This window comes from Sitophilus oryzae, unplaced genomic scaffold (genome assembly GCF_002938485.1).
Source record: "Sitophilus oryzae breed Bouriz unplaced genomic scaffold, Soryzae_2.0 scaffold_465_pilon_pilon, whole genome shotgun sequence".
NCBI lineage: Eukaryota > Metazoa > Arthropoda > Insecta > Coleoptera > Curculionidae > Sitophilus > Sitophilus oryzae.
Window position 1 is genome coordinate 2619065 of NW_022147046.1, and position 25104 is coordinate 2644168.

The 25104-nt window shown below is 32.9% G+C and overlaps 2 protein-coding genes across 3 annotated transcripts in view; both read right to left on the bottom strand.

The window, feature by feature from the left end:
• LOC115885881 (JNK-interacting protein 1) overlaps nt 1-4549 on the bottom strand; it is a 35911-nt gene extending 31362 nt beyond the window's left edge. The window contains exon 1 of the mRNA XM_030904918.1: nt 4439-4549. Coding sequence (XP_030760778.1) covers nt 4439-4524 — 86 coding nt within the window. The 5' untranslated portion in view covers nt 4525-4549. The remainder of the gene's footprint in view (nt 1-4438) is intronic.
• Nucleotides 4550-6963: 2414 nt separating this feature from the next.
• Nucleotides 6964-25104, bottom strand: part of LOC115885880 (tryptophan 5-hydroxylase 1) — a 35772-nt gene continuing 17631 nt past the window's right edge. For both annotated transcript variants that reach the window (XM_030904917.1, XM_030904916.1), the window contains exons 4-9: nt 18910-19075; nt 18795-18845; nt 18274-18555; nt 17895-18021; nt 11848-12080; nt 6964-7303 (exon numbers count right to left, since the gene is read on the bottom strand). In XM_030904917.1, coding sequence (XP_030760777.1) covers nt 7021-7303; nt 11848-12080; nt 17895-18021; nt 18274-18555; nt 18795-18845; nt 18910-19075 — 1142 coding nt within the window. In that variant the 3' untranslated portion in view covers nt 6964-7020. The remainder of the gene's footprint in view (nt 7304-11847; nt 12081-17894; nt 18022-18273; nt 18556-18794; nt 18846-18909; nt 19076-25104) is intronic.

Below are 25104 nucleotides of genomic sequence, written 5' to 3' on the forward strand. Positions count from 1 at the left end.
TAAATTTAAATATTTTAAAAAAATAGTATGTATGTTCTATTAGGAGTAAAAATGTACTTTTTGTCCTTCCTTGTAACGTCGGAATAGCTTTACGATGGTCCTTCAAAGGTACAGCATCATCAAAAAAGTATAATTTTTACTTCTAATAAAACAATACATTATTGTTCGGAAATACTCTTACGTCGAGACTGAAATTAGTATTAGTCAAAGTGTAAAATACTTACTGCAGGACAAAATGTCGGTAAGAATTTGGAAAAATACAACCATTTCAAAAAAAATATAAAACAACATATTTCCTGTGTGTGTGTGTGACAACAATTATTATTATACAGGGTTGTTCACCACATACGATACGGAGTATTGTAGCTAAACGATGAGATTTTTACAAATTGTAAGTTTGGGGTTCGTTGAAGGACTATTAGAGCTACAATTTAAAAATATTTTTACAAGATACAGAGTGTCCCAAATAAATAAAAAATATCAAAGTTGTATTTTTTTTAAATGGAACACCCTGTATATTATTACATTTTTAGTTTCTACGATTAAAATAAAGGTAAATTTGATTAAGGTTTATTATACTTAAACCTTACCGTTTTTGAAATATTTTCAATTTTGTGAAATTGCAGTAAAAATTTTAAAGCTTCATTTCTCCAAGTGTATCAATGTTTTTAATACTAAATATTTAATGAAGTTTATTTATTGATCAGTTATTGTGTTGCAATAATAAAAATAATACTGCCTTATACAGAGTGTCTAAAATTTTATTTTAAATAATTATTAGGTTCAAACGGCAATAACTTCTTTAATTTAAATGGAATGCCCTGTATATTTTAGGAGAATCAGATGCACAATTAAATTGTCTATCAAATTGTATTATACCATTTTTTACCTATCCCTTCAAGTTTCGTAGAAAATGCATTTTCTTATAATTTAGACCTCATTTATCAATATATCCATGGAATACTGACATTTTAGATTGTTTTAAAGCAACAAATGTACAAAATGTACAGACTAGTAATATTATCGTTTTAGCAAAACGATAATATTACTAGCCCATTTGTATGCAAAAAGAAAACTATTTAAATCTTTATAAAAGAGTATACCATTAATTAAATATAACACCATTATTTCCGCCCATATACTAATTAATGACATACTTAATTGTGTTCGTTAATAAATTATTATAAATAAATGTGGATTTTTGAGTCAGAAATCAATATAATAATAAGTTATCAAATTAAAGTCTTTGTTGTTATAAATAAGCATTTATTAAAAAATGAAATATCATTTTTTTTATTACACTATTTAATGCCCATACAAAATTCAGTATATTAGTATTTGAAGCAATTATTATTAATCAGCGCAAACAGTCAGTTAATGTAGTTTGAATACTGGAATCATATTAATTGGTCCTCTTTAACAAATATTTAAACAGTTTTTTTTTAATTTTATAATGAAATAAACGAATTATATCGACAATATTAGTATCTGTACTCTTTAAAAATTTGGTACATCTTTAAAAATAATCTAAAATGTCAATAGTCCATGGGTATATTGATAAATAAGTTCTAAATTACAAGAAAATGCATTTTCTACGGAAACTTAGATAATGGTATAATATAATTTGATAGACAATTAAATTGTGCATCTGATTCTCGTAAAATATACAGGGTGTTCCATTTAAATTAAACAAGTTATTGCCGTTTGAAGCTAATCATTATTTAAAATAAATTTTTATACACTCTGTATAAGGCAGTATTATTTTTATTATTGCAACACAATAACTGATCAATAAATAAACTTCATTAAATATTAAGTATTAAAAACATTGATACACTTGGAGAAATGAAGCTTTAAAATTTTTACTGCAATTTCACAAAATTGAAAATATTTCAAAAACGGTAAGGTTTAAGTATAATAAACCTTAATCAAATTTACCTTTATTTTAATCGTAGAAACTAAAAATGTAATAATATACAGGGTGTTCCATTTAAAAAAAATACAACTTTGATATTTTTTACTTATTTGGGACACTCTGTATCTTGTAAAATTATTTTTAAATTGTACCTCTAATAGTCCTTCATCGAACCCAAAACTTACAATTTGTAAAAATCTCATCGTTTAGCTACAATACTCCGTGTCGTATGTGGTGAACAACCCTGTAGATTCTGGGGAATGAAGATAGTCTCTATATCAGAAGAACCTAGTTCTGCACTAGACTGCGAATGATGTATTCGAACAGCGAATTTTTGTCACTTATACATAAATTTTAAAATAAATCCCTGCGTTTAGCGGTCTAATGAATTCACACGAAATTACTTCAAAAATCGGTCCAACATTTAAACTGATGAATAGATACTTTTTTTTATATAGTTTTATAATATTTACGATTACTTTTTGATTTATTATCTGTTATATCTTTTATAGAAATATTTTTTATATTTTTCTAGGACACATTTTTATAACTTTTACAGTTATTTTTTGATTTATAATAAAGTTTTAATAATTTTTTTTCTGATTTAAATCGATGATTAAAATTAAAAGAATCACTTGATTTAAATCATGCCAACCCTGATATTTACGGAAGTATGGAGATTTATAAGAACAACAACAACTGAAAAACAGGAGTCGGCCCCTATAGAAATAATAACTAACAAAGAATGGGTGAAATATTATTCCAACTTGTTGTCAGAGAACCGACCTGAGTATCAAGAACCGCCACAGCCTTAAATAAACATTGAAGGAGAGAAAATCTACGTGGATACCAACAAAATAAAAACCGCTATAATGTCTTTAAAGAATGGAAGAGTATGTGGCTCAGAGGGAGTATATGCGGAACTCATTAAATCTGGAAGTGAAAAATTGTTTAGAATGTTAACAAACATAGTTAACCAATGCTTAAATGATCATCCAGTATCTGAACAGTGGAAAAAAGCATATATCTCCTCTATATATAAAAAGGGTTCAAGGAAGGATCCCAACAACTACCGGGGAATTTCGGTCACCAGCACTATGAGTCGGCTCTATGGAAAGATACTGAGGAACTTAATTGAAGAGGAATACTCCAGCTAAGGAGAAGAAGAGCAGAATGGTTTCCGAGGCGGAAGATCATGTACAGATAATATCTTTGCATTGAAACAGATCATCGAGAAGAAATCTGCAATGAACCAGGAAGTTCATATAACCTGGAACAGATGGGAATAGAGAGAACAATAGTAAATGATATAGAACAAAAACAATTAATATGGTACGGCCACGTTCAGAGAATGCACAATGAAAGAATTCCAAAACAAGTCATTCATTGGCTCCACCTGGTAAAAACGAAAGAGAGGACGTCCCAAGAAAACATGGATGGAAGGAATAAGAAGGTCGATGAGTGAGAAACTTCTTCTTCACTCTGTATCTTGTAAAAATATTTTTAAATTGTAGCTCTAATAGTCCTTCAACGAACCCAAAACTTACAATTTGTAAAAATCTAATCGTTTAGCTATAATACTCCGTGTCGTATGTGGTGAACAACCCTGTATATAAATTTCAAAATTTCATTTCTCACCTAATGGCTGCAAATTGGTATAAAGGAAACAAAACATGTTTTTCAAATAAAGTTTTTCAAAATTCAGCCAATAAACCCATTTTTAGACAATATATTTTTTATGTCAAATATGACAGACAGTCGATAGTAACAGCGTAAATTTTATTATGTCATTTTTAATCTATTTTAATGCAAAACTAACGCCAAAAGGAAATTTCATTTATATCAACAAATAAAAAAATTTCATATATGGTGCGGACTTTATCTGTTACACGGTATATATTATTGAGCATATTAAATAACTTTTTTATGTATAATATTTGTTCCGCCTTGAAAAATAAATCATATCTAAAGATCGATTATTTTAAAATTAAAATTAAAAATAAAACCTAATTTTGATAATGCAATAATAAATGTCCATAATGAATTATTATTAATATATTCTGAGATACAACGTATCAAAACAAAATATACCAAAAGTATTAGTTAAAATTTATTTTACCACATAACAAATAAAAGTGTTATAACATTTATTCATTGTTTAATGTTGATGTTTTATATAGGTGAACTATATATTATAAATTAAACCTCTCTCTGAGATAACATCTTTAATTAGGGCAAATATATCTAATACTTTTAAAGGGATTATTTTATAATTAAAGAACATATACCATCTAATCCTAGTCAATAATATATATTAGAAAGAAGTCCTGTTTTACGAATATTTTGAGTTAAGATTAACTAAAAACCCAAAATCCTGTTACTTTGTGATGCATACGGATGATGTTGCAGGCCTACTCTATATCAACCAGTTCACATTAATACAGTTTAGAAACAAACAATACTACTGTAAAAAACTGAAGCCAAAAAAATTAAAGTTAATCAAATTACTTAGATATAACTTACGAATAAAATGGTGAACTAGTGGTGGAACATTTCTGATAGCTTTTCTCGAATTTCTGGCCGAACTGCTCGAACTCCAGGTCAGCCATTTTTCTTCCGTCCTACCCCCTCCACACCACTGACGGATTGATTTTCCTGCCCTTCGGTTTTCCCTGTTGAGACCGCCGTTCGTAGCGATCGATATTTCGGGGGTGGTTCGTGTATTGTGACAGGAAAGCGGGAAATTTAAAACTGCCCGATATAGCCTTCCAGGTTTTTTTTCTTGTAGTATACAGGGTGAGTGACCGATAGAGTAAAGTTCATTATTTCATTTGTTTTGGGATTTATTAAAAAATGTTAAATAGAAAAGTTATAGGGAAGGTTAAGATGCACATTTTAAAATTATTATAGAATATACAGGGTGTTTTAAAAAAGTGTGGCGAATATAACGTATGCTTTTTTAAATGCAAACCCCAATTTTTTATTTTATTTTTAGATTTTGCGTAAAATTCCATAACTTTTTTATTCACAGGGTGGCCCGACTTGTATTCCGGAAAGTTCGGCAGCATATTCTGCAGGTAAAAATGAATAAAAAAGTTCGTTTAAATGTATGTCCTAAAATGCTTAGATTCGGAAATACAAGGTGTAGAAGTTTCTTTTTTATTTTGATTTTTTCCAAATAATTTCTGAAGTAACGTCAATATTTGGATGAAAATTGGTGTCTGGGAGTTTTTTGACATGAGAAATTTGATTTCAATATGACTCCTACTTGTAGAGGGCGCCTCCTACGTATGTTTTAACTGGTTTGAAGAATAATAACTTTTCGTCGGTACCTGTATAAAACAACTGAGCAAAAAATATACATTTAAGACGTTTTTTACGTAAAAAAAGTCTCTTGGTAAAGATCGCTACGAGTAATGGTTCTTGAGATATTTAGAATCGAAATTACCAATACCTGTCATCATTGACATAAATTAAACATGTTGATTAAATAGTTATTAGAATTCATAAATTTGAAATGTTTTTTGCCAAAAGTTCAACAGAAACTGTTTTATCATCATTTTTTCAAAGAAAAATTTATTTAAAAATATAAAAAAATTCCCAAATTTATCATTTCGATCAAATAACTATCTACTCGACATGTTAATTTTTTCACAGATCATACAGATTATAAACTTATCGCCAAAAGCATTGTTTTTCGTGGTTCCAATTTTCGGAGTCGCGCACTAGTTAGGTTACTAGTTTGCGCACATAGCACGCCCACTTATGGCCTCTAAAATTGTGCACAGCGCCTGACCGGCCCAGTTATTACGCTGTTTAAACGCGAGTTGATTTTTGCGCACAGGAAATTTTACTCGTTTGCTCATCGTCATAAAAAACAATTTTCGTACCACGAATTAGGGACAAGATTTTTATCTGTATACATACATATAGTATAGTATTATACCTAATCTGTGACTTTTTTGTCAATAATAACATGTATTGACTATTTCCATTCTAAATATTTTGAGAACAGTTGCTCGTAGCGATTTTTACCAAGAGACATTTTTTACGTAAGAAATCACGAAAATGTATATTTTTTCACTCAGTAGATTTATACAGGTACGGACGAAAAGTTATTTCTCTTCATAAGAGATAAAACACATGTAGGTGGCGCCCCCTACAAATAGGAGTCATATTGACATCATAATCAAATTTTCCTTGTCAAAAAACTCCCAGATACCAATTTTCATCCAAATATTGACGTTATTTCAGAAATTATTTGGAAAAAATCGAAATAAAACTGAAACTTCTACACCCTGTATCTCCGAAACTAAGCATTTTAGGATATGAATTTATACGATTTTTTTTACTTATTTTTATCTGCAGAGTATGCTACCGAAGTTTCGGGAATACAGTTCGGACCCCCCTTTACATTATATTATATTATTATTATATTAAGAAATTTCAAATTTTTCAAATGGTACACCCTATATATTATCATTACCATGATGTACAAAAAATCTCCGATCTAGATATTGTAGTTCTCTAGAAACTTCTAATTCAAGCTCAGCCTGGGACACCCTGTATTCTCCTTCCTTAACCTTTTTATGCAAAGTTTCTACTGCATATGTATTTTACAAAAATTATTTTAGTGAAGTCGTCAAATAATAAATTTAATGCAGTGGTCTTTGGCAACACTATAAGTCACCCTGTATAGCTTTACTTCTCCCTTGAGTTCTGTTCAGAAAAGGTGACTTTAGCGGCTGAAAAGCTACCATTCTTGCCAAAAGGTCAACAAAAAAGGTTGAAATAAAAGATAATTTTTCTTCTTCTAACATCTTTATTATTTCGTTGTTATTTATATAGTTCTTCTTTTTATATAGATACATATTTAATATTATTATCATCGCACTATTCGACTTCTATTTTATACATATATAATGATAAATATATTCTTATAATTATTGTTATTATTATACATTTTTGTTATTAGTTTGGTTTGGTTTGGTTTGGTTTGCTCTAAAAAATAAAATTAGCCTAGTTCAAACAATTTTTTTTTCATCATTAAATCCAGCATGTTTTATTTAATCAATTATTATCAGAAGTTATATTCTTAATTTTTTTTATTCCTTTTTACCCACACCATGTTCGTCAATACTCTGTCCGTTCTCCAAGGATAGATCTTCAGTGATTAACCCAGTCTGTAGCAGATTTGCTATTCTGTTCACGTCCAAAGTTGAATCTCTTGCTCCGATCTTCTTCAGAGCGCTGTTCACGATACACAGGTCTCCTCTGAGCTCAGAAACGACCGCAGTGATTTTCTGAGCGTTGCTCAGAACCTCCACGCTCTGAGTGTAAGGGTTGTATCGTAAGCCGAAGGGTTTTTGAATCCTTTCAGCAAAAGTTCTTGAACAAAATAAAATATTAATAATATGATAATGTTATTAAAAATAATAATAATTAATGTTTATTGCTATAATTTGCTGTTACTGTGTTTGAAGATGAAAAACATTTTTGTTTTTTGATTTTTTTTTAGTTTTACGCTCCTGAGGAAGACAAACCATGTCGAAATATAGAGCTATAGAATAAATTGAGTTTGATTTAGAAGCTTTTTCAGACCGCTTCCTTTTTTCAGACCGCTTCCCGATAATATATCACTGTTAAAATATTATAGTTATAATAAATAACATTCCTTGATTTATAAGATAATAGTGTCAAGAAACATCGTTTCATTAGAAGTCTCGATACAACTTAAATTAATATTCGTTTGTTAGTACTCAATTTTGCCATTAAGAGGACCTCTGTGCGTATTATAAATTTCATACTTCTACAGAGTGTCCCAGAAATAAGTGCAAGTATTTTAAGGGGTGGTAGATCTCGATAAAAGAAACATATTTTCTCTTTATGGTTTTTCAAAATAACGGAGTCCAAAATAACGGAGTCCAAAATAACGGAGTTCTTTTACTTTGAAAATTTCCAAAAAAATGATTTTTTCCTAAAATTTTGGATCTTTTCTGGATTCTTTCTTGTAAATTTAATCTAATACCTATGTTGCCATATTATCAAGAAATTATGTTTTTTAACTAAAAACTAAAAAAAATTCCAAAAAATGTTTCAGAAAATTTCCAATTTTCAGAATTATTTTTTCGCGAAAAAACCCTCATAGGTGTGTTTCTGAAGTTGAACTATACTTCCAGTTAAAATACTTGCACTTATATCTGGGACACCCTGTATAACCGCTCTAACTATTTTTTCCAGACTTTCAGCCTTAATTTCACCCTTCTTCTTCTTCTTACAGTGCTATACTCTATATAGAGCGTCGGCTCCTCTCGCATGTACTTGTGATGTGTGTCATCAGTGTTTCACAAGTACACGGGACCTACAGTTTATTGTCGAATCCGAACGGCATATTTGAGAGGCTGTACAAGGCAAATATACTCAAGGTGGTTTGCCACTGCTTTCCTTGAGGTGACGCACGGTGGAGTATTAGGGTGGTATTAGCATGAAAAAGGTGATCGAAATTCGAAAAAGCAAATGTGTTTAAGATTTCCCAAAAAAAGATAAATAATAAGTTAAATCATGTCTGTCATGAATGGCGTTGCTATGGGTGTGTTTAGTAGCATTCATTTGCTTCAACGAAACGTCAAAGTTGTTACTTCTCAGAGATAAGAGGTAAATGGCTAAATTTTATGTTTAAAATTATAAATTATTGTTGTTCTTGTGCTCCTTTAACGTTTATATTATTGTTTTCATTGAAAATGGCTCAGCAAGCTGCAGGTATGTATTCTACAAAAACATATTATTTATTTTGATATTCTCTATACTAACGATTTTTTTTGCAACTAAAAGTTAGGCGTTCAGAAAATTTGATAAAATTTGTGACATTTTTATTATACTTAGAGATTTAGTTGCGCATTTCGAAGAATTCAGCATATTGTCTATATACGTTTTACTTAGTAAACATTGGGCTTTCATACAGTAAAATAAAATACTGCGACTTTTTGCGACTTTGCTGATAAAATGAGAAAAACATTCTTGGTTTCCTCTAATTTGCAAACCAGTGATATACTAATGCGAGGTGTAAACCGCGATGGCATTGATGCAGTATAGCACAATTTGGCATTAGTAGCGGCATTAGTGATATGAAAATTGGTCGCGGATCAGTCGTAGCATTAGTAGTATTAGTTGCGATATTACTACTGGCATTAGTGGCATTGACCGTGGAAACACTGGAACAGTGATTTTTCTTTTTTTTTAGAATAGACGAATTATCCTTTATTTAGTTCATATTATTTCCTCTTTAATTGAAAATAGCAATAATTTATATAAGGTCTACATAAAAAAATTTCGATCAACTATCGGTGTCAAATACCCCACTGTGCGCCCTAAACAGATTTTATCAATTTTTTTATTATTCTCGAGAAAAATGAGAATTTTGAGAATATTGAGTGTGCAAAACATACCATCGTCACGAATGGGAACGCTTTCTCTATTACAACACTAATATTAAACCAATGACTAAAGAATACAAGGATATGTAACGCCCATATACGGGCTGCAGCAGAATTTGTTACGTTAGACGCCAACATTTTGGAGCCTACAGATGATGACCACCTCGTCAACAGCGACAATTTTAGCGATTTTTAATAATTTGTTGTGTGTAGTGAATTTTGTATAAACTTTATTACAATGGTAAAGTGTTCAGCTTTCAAATGTAAAAGCCGCAACGATAAGAAGGAGCCAGGAGTTGCGTTTCATAACTAAATAAACAGTCCACTCCAACTTTTTAGCGTTTTCTTATTGAATTTGGTAACTATTTTTATGATACTATATGTACCGGGTGTCCCATTAAGAATAGCTCTCGGCTGTATCTCGGAAAGTATTAGCTGTAGGGGCTGCGGAAAAAAATATTTGTAACTAAAGAGGCTATGAGAAATTGCTGGAAATTATTTTTAAGTTTGTAGAACCACCGCTAGGGGGTGCAACTGCAACAAAAAATAAGAAAATTGAGTTTTAACACAATTTTGCCTAGATAAGGTGTACTATAAGTAATAGCTTTTTAATCTTCAGTAAATTTTGAATATTTTTTGTTCCAGCCATTTTCCTCTATCTACCAAAATAAAGCGGTGGGGGAAGGTTAGATCCGTTTTTATTTAAATATTAATAACTCAATAGATACTGTTAATTTATTTTAAATAGACTCTAATAGAAACAGTTAGTTTATTTTAAAATCGACGAAATACCAGAATACCATAATACCAGATCACATCAGATCATCACAACCAGATGTATTAATATCTAATAATTAAAATATTAATAACAGTGAACAAGAAACGATGATTCAGTGAAGTCATGGTAGGCTTTGGAAAAAAGTTGCTTTTGACGTAATAGTATAAACGTCTAATTGTTATTAGATCAACATTTTGATAGCCTTAGCAGCGTTTTTTATTGCTTTTATTATTTGAAGTAGTTGAAGTTGTCGGCATTTTGAAAAAGCAATCAAAAGATAAAAAACGCTGCTAAGACTATCAAAATGTTGATCTAATAACAATTTGACGTTTATACTATTACGTCAAAAGCAACTTTTTTCCAAAGCCTACCATGACATCACTGAATCATCGTTTCTTGTTCACTATTATTAATATCCTAATTAATAGATATTAATACCTCTGGTATTATGGTATTCTGGTATTACGTCGATTTTAAAATAAACTAATTGTTTCTATCTTATTTTTTGTTAGAATAGGCATAATCAAGAGGGCTACTGATACCGTGTTGTAAAAATAAGGTAATGAAAGGCTTATTTTTTCGTATTTATTATAATTTTGCTAATATCTTCGGTTTGAAAGAAGATATCAAGATGCGGTTTTCGCTGACTTTTTAAGCTTTTACTACTCTTTGCAACGTATACTTAAATGTTTCGGTCACGTTATGAGGAGGGATACTGACTGTATGGAAAAACTTATTATACAGGTCAAGGTTCCGGGAAGAAGACCAAGAGGCTGCTCGCCCTCCCGATGGATAGACCAGCTATCACAGATCACCCACAAGCCACTGCACACGCTTGTACATGAAACACAAGACAGGGAATTATGGAGACAAACCTCACACATCACCTGACCACTACATTCCTCTTGTAGGAATTAAGACAGAGAGAGAGAGACTCTTTACAATCAGCCAAAAAACGCGCAATGTTTGTTAATTTGTAAGACAACGCCCCCTAGCGTCTACGTTCGAAAGTTTATTATTATTGTTTATATGGTATAATATAGAGCAAGAAACGCTCTTTTAAACGAGCCCTCGCTTGTTGGATTCAGATCATCCAGTCCAGAGTTATTAATATTTAAATACAAACAGATCTAACCTTCCCCCACCACTTTATTTTGGTAGATAGGGGAAAATGGCTCTAACAAAAAATATTCAAAATTTACTGAAGATTAAGAAGCTATTACTTATAGTACACCTTATCTAGGCAAAATTGTGTAAAAACACCATTTTCTTATTTTTTGTTGCAGTTGCGCCCCCTAGCGATCGTTCTACAAACTTGAAAATAATTTCCAGCAATTTCTCATAGCCTCTTTAGTTATAAATATTTTTTTCCGCAGCCCCTACGGCTAATACTTTCCGAGATACAGCCGAGAGCTATTCTTAGTGGGACACCCTGTACTTGATATGTGCTATACGTCGATACTAGTTTTATACCTTTTGTTAACATTTAAATGCGTTTTTTTTCGTAATTAATTAGTAGGATACCACCGCTCACACCATAGGCGTAGTCAAAACATTTATCAAAAATATGAATATCCCTTCAAGCAGCTAAGTTAAGAAAAATATATATGGCCACGGCACTGTTTGGAGCCATGGTAACAATTTGGTCTCGGGTGTTGTATGTCTTTATATTCTTTAGTCATTGTATTAAACCCAGGTTCTTAACCTCAATTTATGTTTACCTCATTTTTTCCTTTGCTTCTTCGAATGTATCCGTGTACCAGTACCCAAGTTGATAGTCGGTTATAATGCATTCCTGAAGACAGGTGAGATCGGGATCGAAACGTTTTACCTTCGCATCGGCGTTTTCGATGGCGTGTTTCAGCTCAGCTACACTGCTGAGGAGTCCGGCACCGTAAACTTTCAGTTCCCCATCTTGTTTACACAATCCAAATTCAACAGTGAAGAAGTACAGCTAAGAAGAGAGAGTGATATTTATAAATGTAAAACTATCATGGTAACCAGTGGTGGACCTAGAGGGGAGGCTAAGCCCTCCCCCCTAAAATCTATAATTTGGGTTAAATATTAACCTTTTGGGTTAAAAATAGCGCTCTAAAAAGTATATTCTACATTACCTTTTATATGCCACCCCCTTAAATACATTCCGCCCTCCCCCTAAACTAAATTTCTGTATCCGCTCCTGATGGTAACGAAAAAAAAATTACAGCACTATCACCACTAAAACATATTTTTTCTACAAACGTCAGTAAAAATGTAATGTTTAACGCATGCTGTCAGTGCCTAAAATGTGACATTATGTCACTGATGGTAAAAGTCATTTACTTTTAGCACTAGTGCTAAAAGTAAGTCACGTGATTTACTTTTAACACTGAAGCGATAATTGTTACCCTAGCACCCATAAACTTCATAATTAGTTTGATTTCAGAATGACATATTATGAATTAAGCTACACGCACACTGGAGCGATCACGGTCACGATCACGATTACGATCAGGGCAGCGATAACATGAGTGATCATTCTAGCACACACCAACGCGTTCACGTTCACCGCCGTACCTATATGTAGTGCGCGATTCTGTAGGTATACATAGGTACAAATTAAAAATGTGAATTATGTATACCGAAAAAAAACATTCTTAAATATTTACCTACAATATTTAAACTTAAACAATAAAAATCTATGTACTATCCAACCCAATTGCAACTCCAATTTTGTTTCAAACTTTTTATTTTTAATTCTATTATTTTTGTCACTTGGATCGAATAAATCATATAGAATTTTGTGTATTTTTACAGCCTTAATTAGCTGCTCTGTTAACTCCATTCCTAAATTGCAACAAGAAAAAACACACGAAATAACGGGAAAAAATCAGTTGGGTCGCAATCACGCGATCAAACTCGACAAGTTGAATTTGATTGCCATCGCAGAATAGAACGCCGCACAATGGATCGAAGCATAGGAAAATATGGACATTGACTTATTTCGAAATTAATACTTTTATTTTACTGTTTTTTATGTACGACTTCAATAAATACAACAAAAATCTAAATTAATATGGCATTTTGTACCATATAGTTTACAAAATATACAGGGTGTCTCAAAAAAGAACTAATATCTAAACAAAAAAGAAAACAAAAATATTATAACAAAAAAGAAATTGCTTTCTCTGTTAAATCTAAATTAATATGGCCTTTTGTACCAGATATTTTAAAAAATATACAGGGTGTCTTACAAAAAGAGCTCCTCTATAAACAAAAAAGAAAACAAAACATTATAACATATGAGAAATTACTTTCTCTGTTATATCTAAATTAATATGGCCTTCTGTACCAAATAGTTAACAAAATATACAGGGTGACTCACAAAAGAACTAATCTCTAAATAAAAAAGAAAACAAAAATATTATAACAAAAGAGATATTGCTTTCTCTGTTAAATCGCTATGAATTTTATCACAGCTACGCATATCAGTTATATATGGATCGGAAGACAACAAAAGATTATGTAAAATGTCTTCATTTGCAAAAGTTCTGTTAGACCTTCTTGCACGGCATTCTCTATATTTCCGAAAGTATTTATTCCTAGACTCTGAGGCCTCTTCAGACAGATGCCCTATTGGAAACCAAAAATTGCTGATGATTTTTGCTCCGTGTATCAAAACTTTGTGTAGAGAAGATGGCATGTAATACCATCCATAAAGGTTAACTCTTCTGCAGTCTCTTTTGCAAATTTATTAAACTTTTCGGCATTTATTTTTTTTTTCCTGAAACCAAAACTTGGAGTAATGTATATAGTCTTTCCAGCAATCAATTCATCGATTCCTGTAATTTGTTATGACTTTTCGAAGTTTTGGAAAAATCTTCTCGCAGTGTTTCCATCGTTAGTTGTGCCCCATCCCTGTTTAACGACATCGACTATCAAACCCATTTCCTCCCCCTTCCAAATAAAATTGCAAATATATTCTGCAAAGCAACGCGTGATGCGCGTCCACGGCAAACTCGACAAATTGCCGAATATCAATTCAATTGCCGAATACCGAATACCAAAACGAAAACATTTCTGGGCCTATATGCAACCTATATGCCTTATGTATTGTAGTGTAATTCAGTCCCACTCCAATGTTCTTCGACGAATATACTTACCTATATCGGCAAATTACAAATTGTTTGATGGTGCATTGTGCGTGCATTGCATAAATTCAAGGATTTTGACATTAAAAACATTATATTTTTTGCAGTGGCACTTTGGGGCAGCCAATTTTTTTATGATATGTGCGAGTAAAGGTGGCTCTTTACATTGCACGTAATATCTCCACTTACATCCGCTTACATTTTTTTGTAATTCAAGAAAACTTTATATTTTTAAGTCTTAATGACATAAATAAGAAACAAATGAGTTTTTCACTTCTGGTGTGACTTTTTTTTAAATTTAACAATCCAATACGCTTCTAATAGTGTAATAATATAATGCCCAAGAACGCTTCTAATAAGTCGTTATATGTAACAAACGAATATCTTTTACATCCATTTTAAAATTAGAATCAAATGTAAGACTCTTTATCTACCAATTTGAATGATTTTTCAATTTACTTCAAATAACGTAAATTCTTTCAATTTATTTCAATTTACGTAAATAACAAACAGACATACTGTATATGTTTTACAAGACTAGAATATCTCTTTAACACAAATATGTAAAAAAATATTTAAATTTGGAAATCTTCAAAAACAGCCAATGTCCCTATCTTCTTATGCTTCGATCCATTGTGCGCCGGCGCCGCCAGACCGCTTCGTCTCCAAAATTCGATCGCGCCAATGTGAAACGGCTCATATGTATTCTACAGCAACTTTTGTGTGGAGATCGTGATCGCGGCCGTGATCGCACCAGTGTGCGTACGGCTTTATTCATTAACGTAAAAAGTAATAAAACCCAGATATATACAAGCATAAACCTGTTTGTAGAAAAAATAGTTTATGATATGTGTGCTAAAAGTGATTTTATTTTGTTCGAAGGGATGGGATACTCCGCCTTCGGCGTCCTGCCCCAAGCTTCCCTTCTCACAAAATAAAATACCACTTTTAGCACTTATATCATAAATAATTATTTATTATTCTATATAAAATATATCGAAAGGACAGATTAAGGTATCTATGTAATGATGTGACGTCATCGAAACTATTGTCAAGAAACAAAATTAAGGCCGACTTGTGTTTATACCAAATTGGGAAAAAATCACGTAAAATATAATTTTAGACAGACGTGTTGATGTAAACTCAAGGGTCAACAGTTGCTTGCACGACGTCGAACCATATATGTGTTATAACATACACATAATTAATTAAAACAATTAAAATAACGATCGTGATCAGATGCGAGTAACTGAAGCTCAAGTTCGATGATACAGTTCATCACTATACAGGGTGGTCCGAACTGTATTCCGGAAACTTCGGCAGCATATTCTGCAGATAAAAATAAGTAAAAAAGTTCCTAGAAATGTATGTCCTAAAATGCCTAGTTTCGGAGATACAGGGTGTAGAAGTTTCATTTTTATTTTGACTTTTTCCAAATAATTTCTGAAGTAACGTAAATATTTGGATGAAAATTGGTATATGGGAGTTTTTTGACATGAGAAATTTGATTTTGATGTCAAAATGACTCCTATTTGTAGTGGGCACCATCTACATGTATTTTAACTGTTTTGAAGAGCAATAACTTTTCGTTCGTACCTGTCTAAAACTACTGAGTCAAAAAATATACATTTCCGTGATTTTTTACATAAAAAATGTCTCTTGTAAAAAATCGAGCAACCGTTCTCAAGATATTTAGTATGAAAACAGTCAATACATGTCATTGACAAAAAATAAACATGTTGAGTTGATAGTTATTAGTCTAAAATGATAAATTTGGTAACTTTTATTTATTTAAATTAATCATAAATTTTTCTTCAAAGAAATGATGATAAAACAATTTCTGTTGAACTTTTGATTGATTTTTACCAAGAGACATTTTTTACGTAAAAAATCTCGGAAATGTATATTTTTTTTACTCAGTAGTTTTATACAAGTAAGAACGAAAAGTTATTACTTTTCATAATAGTTAAAATACATGTAGGTGGTGCCCCTTACAAATAGGAGTCATTTTGACATCAAATTTCAAATCAAATTTCTCATGTCAAAAAATAATAAATAAATAAATGCCTTTATTGTCAAAAAATTTTTCAATTTGTAGACAAAGGTAAACTCAACAAACAAATTAAACAAACAAGGTACACAAACAAACAAACAAAAGATAATACAAAACATTATACAAATAATATTGTCAGTCAAGAAATCCAAATTGATATTCAGTAAGTATTTTGTACTTAAACAGAAAAGATACCAGCCTTCTTTTAACCAACCTTTCTATGATCTTAGATAGCGTTGGAAGGAGTGCAATTGGACGATAGTTAGAAGCTTCATCTTTGTCTCCTCCTTTATGCAGAGGAATGATTATTGCCGTCTTAAGACATTTTGGAAAAATACCATTTTGGAATGACATGTTTATTAAAGTAGTTAGGTGATTCAGAGTGCTTTCTGGCAGATTCGAAAACATTTTTAAAGTTAACCCATCGGTCCCAGATGAGGATTTATTTTTGATGGTATTAATTGTACTGCGAAGCTCTTCTAAAACTACGGGCGGAAAAAAGAAACTGTGTAAGTTTACATTATCATTAGAGAGATATGAAAGTGGATCATGAGAAGGACATATGGTATTAGTTAAGTTTTTCGCTACATTTACAAAGTAATCGTTAAGGTTCTCGGTTGAGGTAGAGATATTGCTAGACAAAGAAGCTTTGTTTCTCAAATCATTCACAATAGATCATGTTTCTTTAGCAATATTACCAGAATTAACTATTCTCCTATTACAATAAAGGCTCTTAGCGGCTCTTATAGTCTTATGTAAAATTTTTCTGTATAGTTTTACGTAATTGTGGAAGAAGACACTGTCTGAGAATTTTTTTAAGTGAGATAATGAACGCATGTTTTTAAAAGATATGCGTAGACCTTTAGTGGTCCAAGGTTTATTACGCTTATTTTTGATAGGCCTAAGAGGAAAGGATTTGAACGCTAGACTGGTTAATGTTTTTACGAAAATAGAAAATTCGGTGTCGACATCATAAGACCGAGTATCCCAGTTGGTTGTTTTACATAAGTGGCTGAAATTTTGAGCATTCTTCTCTGAAAAAATACGGCATAATTTACGAGGGGCACTTTTGATTTTGGACTTTATCGAAAATTCCGTTAAAACTGCTTCATGATCAGAGAGACCCGAGCTAAAGACGTTGCAGGCGATGGAGTTAGGATCAAAAGATAAAACTTATTATAATAAAACTCCCAGACACCAATTTTCATCCAAATATTGAAGTTATTTCAGAAATTATTTGGAAAAATACAAATCACAAAGAAACTTCAACACCCTGTATCTCAGAAACTAACTTATTTTTAACTGCAGAATATGCTGCCAAAGTTTCCGGAATACAGTTCGGACCACCCTGTATTTAGGTTAGTGGAATTATATTGTAAACTATAAGTTACTAACTAAAGGTTAAAGGGTGGATTATTTCGTTTCTTTATTCGTGATTTTAGGACGTACAAAACATGTTCTTAATATAAATAGATATTTCTTATCTTCTTTTATTTTTTGTTAGAGTTTGCCCAAAAAATGTAACATAGTGAATAATTAATTCTAAAAATATAAAAATGCTCTATTTTGGATATGTGTAACTTACCGTCGCTAATTTATTCACGTCCTCGTCACAAGCTCCCAAACTGGCCAACCCCAGCTCTTGTGAGAATTGAGCAAAGCTCGGATTGGCTAGAAGTGGCATATGTCCCAGTAACTCATGACAGCAATCACTAAAACAGCAAAAAACTACATTGGTAATAATATATAGGTAGTTGTAATAGAAATACTTTGACAAAATTAGCACCAAAATGTTATACCGTATGATCGAATAAAAACGGCGTCAACGATGGCTATGAAACCACGATCGATGACATTTCCCATATAATTTTACATATAAAATGACAGCGATCTTCATTTCATAGCCATCGCTGACGCCGTTTTTATTCGATCATACGGTACTAAAATACATTATAAGGTCTTACGGTTCTGGCGTGTAAAACGGGTCACTGGAATGCCTGATATACTGAGTACAGTGAAAAACTCTGAAGGCAAGACCGCTCAGAAAATCCCTCGGACTCAGATAACCAGCTACAGGACGTAACTGAAATCCAGTTTTCCGCTTCAAGAAAACGCTCACGTCTTGGAGCTGTGGCACGTTGTCTTCCCTGTATCCGCAGTATTTGACCAGTTGTGGCCAGTTCTCAAGGTACTCCTTGCAAGCGTGCTTCTGGTAGAGTTTCTGCAGTTCACGAAATACAACTCCCCTTAAAGAGACAAATTGTGTTAAAGGGGTCCTACACGTAACGATTTCTGAGAGATTTGAACTGTACGGTCCTTGGATTTAGTCCAAAACTCAACGTGTAGTGGCGGCTTTATAAATATTATTTCTAATGTTTATACTTCAAAAAATTATAAAATGTTTTCTAAATGTAAGAAAGAATATTTATCTAAGTCTGAGTGAACAAAATTAATATCTAATAATTAACAAGCAATTAATACCTACCATGTTTTTATTTCTTCAGGTGTGTATTTGACCTTTGGTATAGGATGACCACTGTAAAGAAAATAGTAATTTTGAATGAATGAAAAACTATTTGAAAGACTTGAAAATATCTTACTGTTTATAATTCATAGCAATCCTAAAGAACTGCTCTCTTCTGGTCCTGTATACAGGGTCTTTAAATCCGGGATGGTCAGCATCTAATTCACTTCCATACATCAGAACATTCTGGGCGTTGTCCAGTTCGGAGATTTTTTTAGGAAACCAGGGCATGTCATCGAAATCTATAAATAATTTTTAAAAAATGACACTAAAATAGTTCTAATAGATAATCAAATGTTTGAATAGATAAAGTGTGACCAATACCAGTAGATATTAAGAAAATGAATAACATCTCTAAAGAGTTAGTAAAAAGGAAGGATTTCATTTTGTGAAAATAATGTCGAAAAAAAAATCAAAATCAAAGTAAGTTATCTTCATAAAGATTATCGTTCCTATGTGAAAAAAAAATACTTAATATGTATATAGGAGTTTTTGCTTTGTTTATATTTATAAGTTGGATCTTAAGTGTTTTTATTTGCGAAAAATCTTTGCTCTGACTTCGTGAAACTATCGTTTTATCAAAGTAAGATTAAAATTCTATTTATGTTTTTCCAAAATGCTTTTGGCTTTAATTAAAGATACTTATTTATTAAGCACCCTTTTATCTGTGAAACTATGCCAATGACGTTATCAAATCTTGAAAAAGAATTATATTAAGTCTGTGGTCATATCAAACTGTAGAGAATGTAGGTGTAGAATAAAGATGTAGAATAAACGACTTCTTTATTATTTGTTTGTATATGTGAGAGTAAAACAAATCAATGTTTATGTTTAGTCTATTTTTTATACCGTATGATAAAAAAATCGACGTCAGCGATGGCTATGAAATGAACATCGATGGCACTTATACCCATATAAATTTACATATAAAATTACAGCGATCTTCATTTCATAGCCGTCGCTGACGCCGTTTTTTTTTCGATCATACGGTACATGGCTATACAGAGTGCGTCTCAAAAGTGGCTCACCCCTATAACTTTTTTATTTTTTCATATAAAAAAACGAGATTTGGTATGTTAGTATATGATATAAATTAGAATTCATTGGACGTATTAAATTCTTTTCGGTCACTTCCTCTTTTACCGGGAATGATTACAACTTTTGATTTTCAAATGGCACCTTCGGTATTTTTTTACTTTATTCGATAGAAAATCGATAGACTCTGATTAGAATATGTTAACTTATGACATTTTCGCTTAAAACAAAATTGTATTTTAAATTTCAATCTAGAGTGTCATGGCTGTGTTAAAAACACTAATTTTTAATCCAGGAGCCTTGGAAAAATAGATTTCATCGTCTAATGTTTATAGTGTCTTGTCCTGGCCGGCTAAAAGATGCCCAAATCGTATTTTTAATCATATCTCAATTTTTTTAAACGTAACGAGGGTGACTCATTAGCATATTTGGAAAAAGCATTTTTTTACGAATAATTTGATACCACACACTTGGTATTTCGAGTCAAATTGTCGTTATAAACTGCATGTTGCAATTTCAAATAAACCATGTCTAAATAAAAAAGAAAAAGAAAATGTCAAAAGTTGATTTTGTTAGCAACAAAAGCCACTCAGTTTTTTATTACTCATGCGGGGAAAGTAGTATCTTTTTGCTTTCTTTTGGAGTCGAAAAGACGCTAATTGCCCACTTCACAATTACCACACGAGTTTTGAGCATATTTAATGTCAATTTGAGTGCGACAAGTAAACTTCTAGCACCCAAATTTTCATTGGCACATGCAAATTGACAAGCAAAAAAGACAGTCTCGAAGTGTCAATATTAAAGAAGTGAGCCGCAAATTGATCTTGCTAATGAGTCAGCAGGAAAAGTACCGATTTATATTGGAGTAAAGAACAACAGAGATTTAAATTTTGAAATTTTAGATACGGCCCCATCAAAAAGATCAAAAAATTTTAATATCACGTTCTCAAATTGTTCAAACTTAACAATTTATTCAAATGGCAGTAGAACTATTTAAATTGATTACCTTGTGTTTAATCGTTCACAATTTTTATTAATTTGCTGTGTTTCATTGTTAAAAATAAATTTGTTTAATATCTTTTAACTTTTTCATTATTTTTTTTTTGACTAAAATTACTACTCTATTCCCGCATACCTACGTAATAAAAAATAGTATCTATGTGCAACTCGTGCGAAGTTGTCGATTGTTGTCGTCTCACTTCGCTCGTGCGCTCAACTTCGCTCTCGTGGACAATCGACAATTTTTCGCACGAGTTGCGCAATATACTATTTTCCACTAGTTTTATAGATGTCATTCTATTCAGAGTGTCATTTTACTAGCAAATAAAGTAACAAAATACCGAGAGTGCCATTCAAAAATCAAAAGTTGAAGTCATTTCCGGTGAAACAGGAAGTCACTGAAAACATTTGAATACGTCAATCAATCCAAATTTATGTCATATCCTAACATACCAAATCTAGTTCTGTAATTTGAAAAAATAAAAAAGTAATAGGGGTGAGCCACTTTTGAGACGCACCCGGTATACGAATGGTATTGTATTTGTATTTTACTAAGAGTGAGTCCCAGGTGGGACCATCCACTGAGGCCGCGAGGGCCTATTGTGGCTCAGTTTCTACAAGCTCTTTAATAGAAAAAGAGCATTAAAGTTCACCCTCAAGACCCAGCCTATAGGCCGTTATGTCCGAGGGTGATATGTCTTCTAGGTCTGATAGGTCTAGCGTGGGTTTGCCAAACACCTCAAACCTGGTCCTGCCCCCAGCGGGGCAGGTACACATAACGTGCCTTCATTGTTTCGTCATCTTCCATACAGAGTCGGCATTCGGCGTCTTCCACCAGTCCCATCCTCTGTAGGTATGATCTCAGCCGGCAGTGGCCCGTGTACTGCAGTAAGCGTACGCGCTCCGTTCCTACCAGCCTTTAGGAGTTCATCTGTTCTACGTTTGGATGTCTCTGCTAGGATTGTCTTGGCATGTTTCATTCCGGGACTGTCATACCAGTCCCGAAACGTCACACCCCTAACCCATTCACAGAGCCTGTCTCTTGCGAGATTTTTTGGTACGCCGTAAGTGTCGGTTCTGGGACCACGAATGATGAGCCTGCACCAGTTTTGGCGAGGGAATCAGCACGTTCATTTCCCTCTAGGCCGACATGTCCCGGTATCCATATTAGCGACACTTTGTTTCCATCTCCTAATATATTGAGTAGTTTCTTACAATGAAGAATCGTCCTGGACGTACTTTTCGTTGCCTCAAGTGCTTTCAACGCGGCTTGGCTATCCGAAAATATGCTTATTGTTTTCCCGGTGTATTCTGTTCTACCAGCAGTTGCACACAGGTTTCAATCGCATATAGCTCAGCTTGGAAAATAGTGGTGTGTTTTCCAAGACTGTGGTAGATCTCAGTCTTTGGATTGCTGCAGTAAATTCCTGCGCCAGATCCTTTATCGTTTTTGGATCCGTCCGTGTACCAACACATTTCCGCAAGTAATAAGCCGTTTCTCGGCTTATCCCATTCTCGGGTTATCCCCGTTGTAGGTGCGCGTCAAAAGTTGGATTGGTGGTGTGAGATCCGAGACCATTCCCAGAATCTCATCCGATTGTAGTTCGTCTACTAGTCGGTTTTGTATGAACATGATTGTTCCTTGGCTCTCTCGTGCCATATTTAGAAACCTATATGTAGCCCATCTCGCCTCCCTCTCCAAAATAATTTGAAGAGGAGGTAAGTCGAGTAGGGTTTCCATAGCTTTTGACGGCGTAGAATGAAAGGCACCGCTAAGCATGCTTGTCGTTGTAATTTTGACAGTTTATTTTTTGCCGTTGTTTGGTTGGCTTTCTGCCACCAGGCAACTGCGCCATACGTGATAATAGGTCTGATGGCTGTCACGTATAGCCAGTACATATTTTTGGGGTTTAATCCCCAGTTTCTACCACAAATTCGGCGGCATGCCCATAGAGCATAGCAGCCTTTTTTGATATTTTTTCCAGATGGGAGTTCCAGCTAAGTTTTTTGTCCATGTTTAATCCTAGATACTTAACTTCCTCCGCAAACGGAATTGTCTTACCAAGAAGAGTGGGCGGTTTTAGTTTGTCTGTTTTCCTTCTTCTGGTGAATGGTATGATCACGGTTTTCTGTGGGTTTACACTTAATTGTTCCAGTGTGCACCAGCCGTGAATTGTATCTAAGACTACTTGTATTTTTGAGGAGATGTCCTCCTCTTTGTGTCCTTTTACTAGGATACTTATTACCAGGTCGTCTGCGTATGCCTGTGCTTCAACCTCGTATGCATCGATGATTGCCATCAGGTCATCCGCTAACAGGGTCCACAGAAGAGGAGAGAGAACTCCTCCTTGCGGGCATCCCCTGCCCGGAACAAACCTGATGGACTCACCGCTGAGCGAGGTCGTTGCTATTCGATTTTTGAGCGGCGAACGAATGGTATGGCATACGAATGGTATGATCAAATTAACAAATATGATGAAATGCGTTTCATCGACTTTGACAATTAAAAAATACAGTATAAACGACCATATGAATTGTTAAATAAAAGCCCGACAAAGCACACTTTATCATAAATCATTTTGATCACATTTTTGTCACTACATAATTGACATACATATTATGGTATAGGGATTTTATATTTAGAATGTAAGGAAAATATTAAGTATCCACCCTGTATAAAGGTTTAGTAGCCACTCAAGATAAATAGAAATCCTATTCCGCCTCTAAAACTGTTTGCTTGGTATTCATTAAATCTAGGAAAGGTCCTTTAAGAGCATCCAGCATCTTTCGAGTGGAGTAACATGGAAGGAGTTTTCCTTTAAAAGATTCTTCCATCAACTTACACTATTTTAAGCCTTGTGTTGTATTAAAAGCTTTGTATAATGCAGTTTCGTTTTGTATAAGTTACTAAAGCTTTTATGTGTAATTAATAGTCAGAGAAAGTTAGAAAGTTAAAGAGAAAAAAATAACATATTTATGGCAATAATTTTATTAATATATTAAAATGTTTTTAAAGCTTATATAAAAGATTTATTAAAATATGAAATGTAATATACAGGATGAACACTCAGATGCAAAAAAACGCAACGCAAAAATTTTTGGTCAAGTTAAAAATGTTATATTTTTATTTTTAATCTCATTTCCTTGATTGTCTTGATTCCTTTTTTTAGCAAACTGTATATAAATATATCAACTTTAATTCGTAAACTTAATTTATTATAAACTTTAGTATTTGTCTAATTATACAAGGTTAGTCGAAGAGTTGTTTTTTACCCAATCTTTAAAACACCCTCTGCAATAATTTCGTGAGCAAATTTTTCTAAAACATTATTTTTCGGTCAGAGCCATATCTCATGAATATTTTGTTTTTTGACTCCTGTCAACAGATGCCTTGGTTAAGTTTTAAGAGCAAAATGAACTTGCCACAAACACTTGGCAATTTTTTCAATTATCGTTACTTTTTCTTGTTATTCTTCATAACGACGAGGTGGCTTTGGTGATTATTATTGTGTAAGATTGAATATGGTTCTTAGTGTCGTAGATTGTGTAAAAGTCACCGATCTTGTTGAAGATGGCCGAAATTATGAATATTCGCTTGGTCCTTGAAGAAGAATAATAGAAGATAAGAACACAATAATTTGCAGCCTCATCAACAGTATGAATCGCTGTCTACAGCCAGTCTCAAGTAATACAAAGTATTAGAGTATTTTTTACCAGTTTTTTGTTTGTTTGTACACTTAGTTATTACAGTTATTTTTTTAAATATTTTTAGTGCTGTTAGTGTTACTAATATTTATTAAAACCAAGCCTGTATCGTTACTTTTTAACATTTTTAAATTTTAATATAGAGTTCTAATCGGTCGATATGACATTACCATAATAGTCACCAAGGCCACCTCGTGATTTTAAAAAATAACATCATGAAGTAAAGGTCGTCGCCTACTAGACCGCGGCGCGACGCGGCGCGGCGCCATGTGGGAAATTCTTTTGTCTGCTTGCCATGTATTTAAATGGAGCAACGCACATTAGAGCGCGCAGCGTCGAAGCGCGCCGCGGAATTTCCGTCAAGAAGTCGGAAGACTTCTCTAGCAACTTTTTTCCGTCTCCCGCGTTTCGGCGCGGTGCAGTGTGCGTACTCACAACGGAAATAATTTTGCATCTCGAGTCTCTTCACTGGCTTTTTGACTAGGAACTAGTGGTACGTATCAATGGTAGAATTGCATTTTGAAAGGTAAAT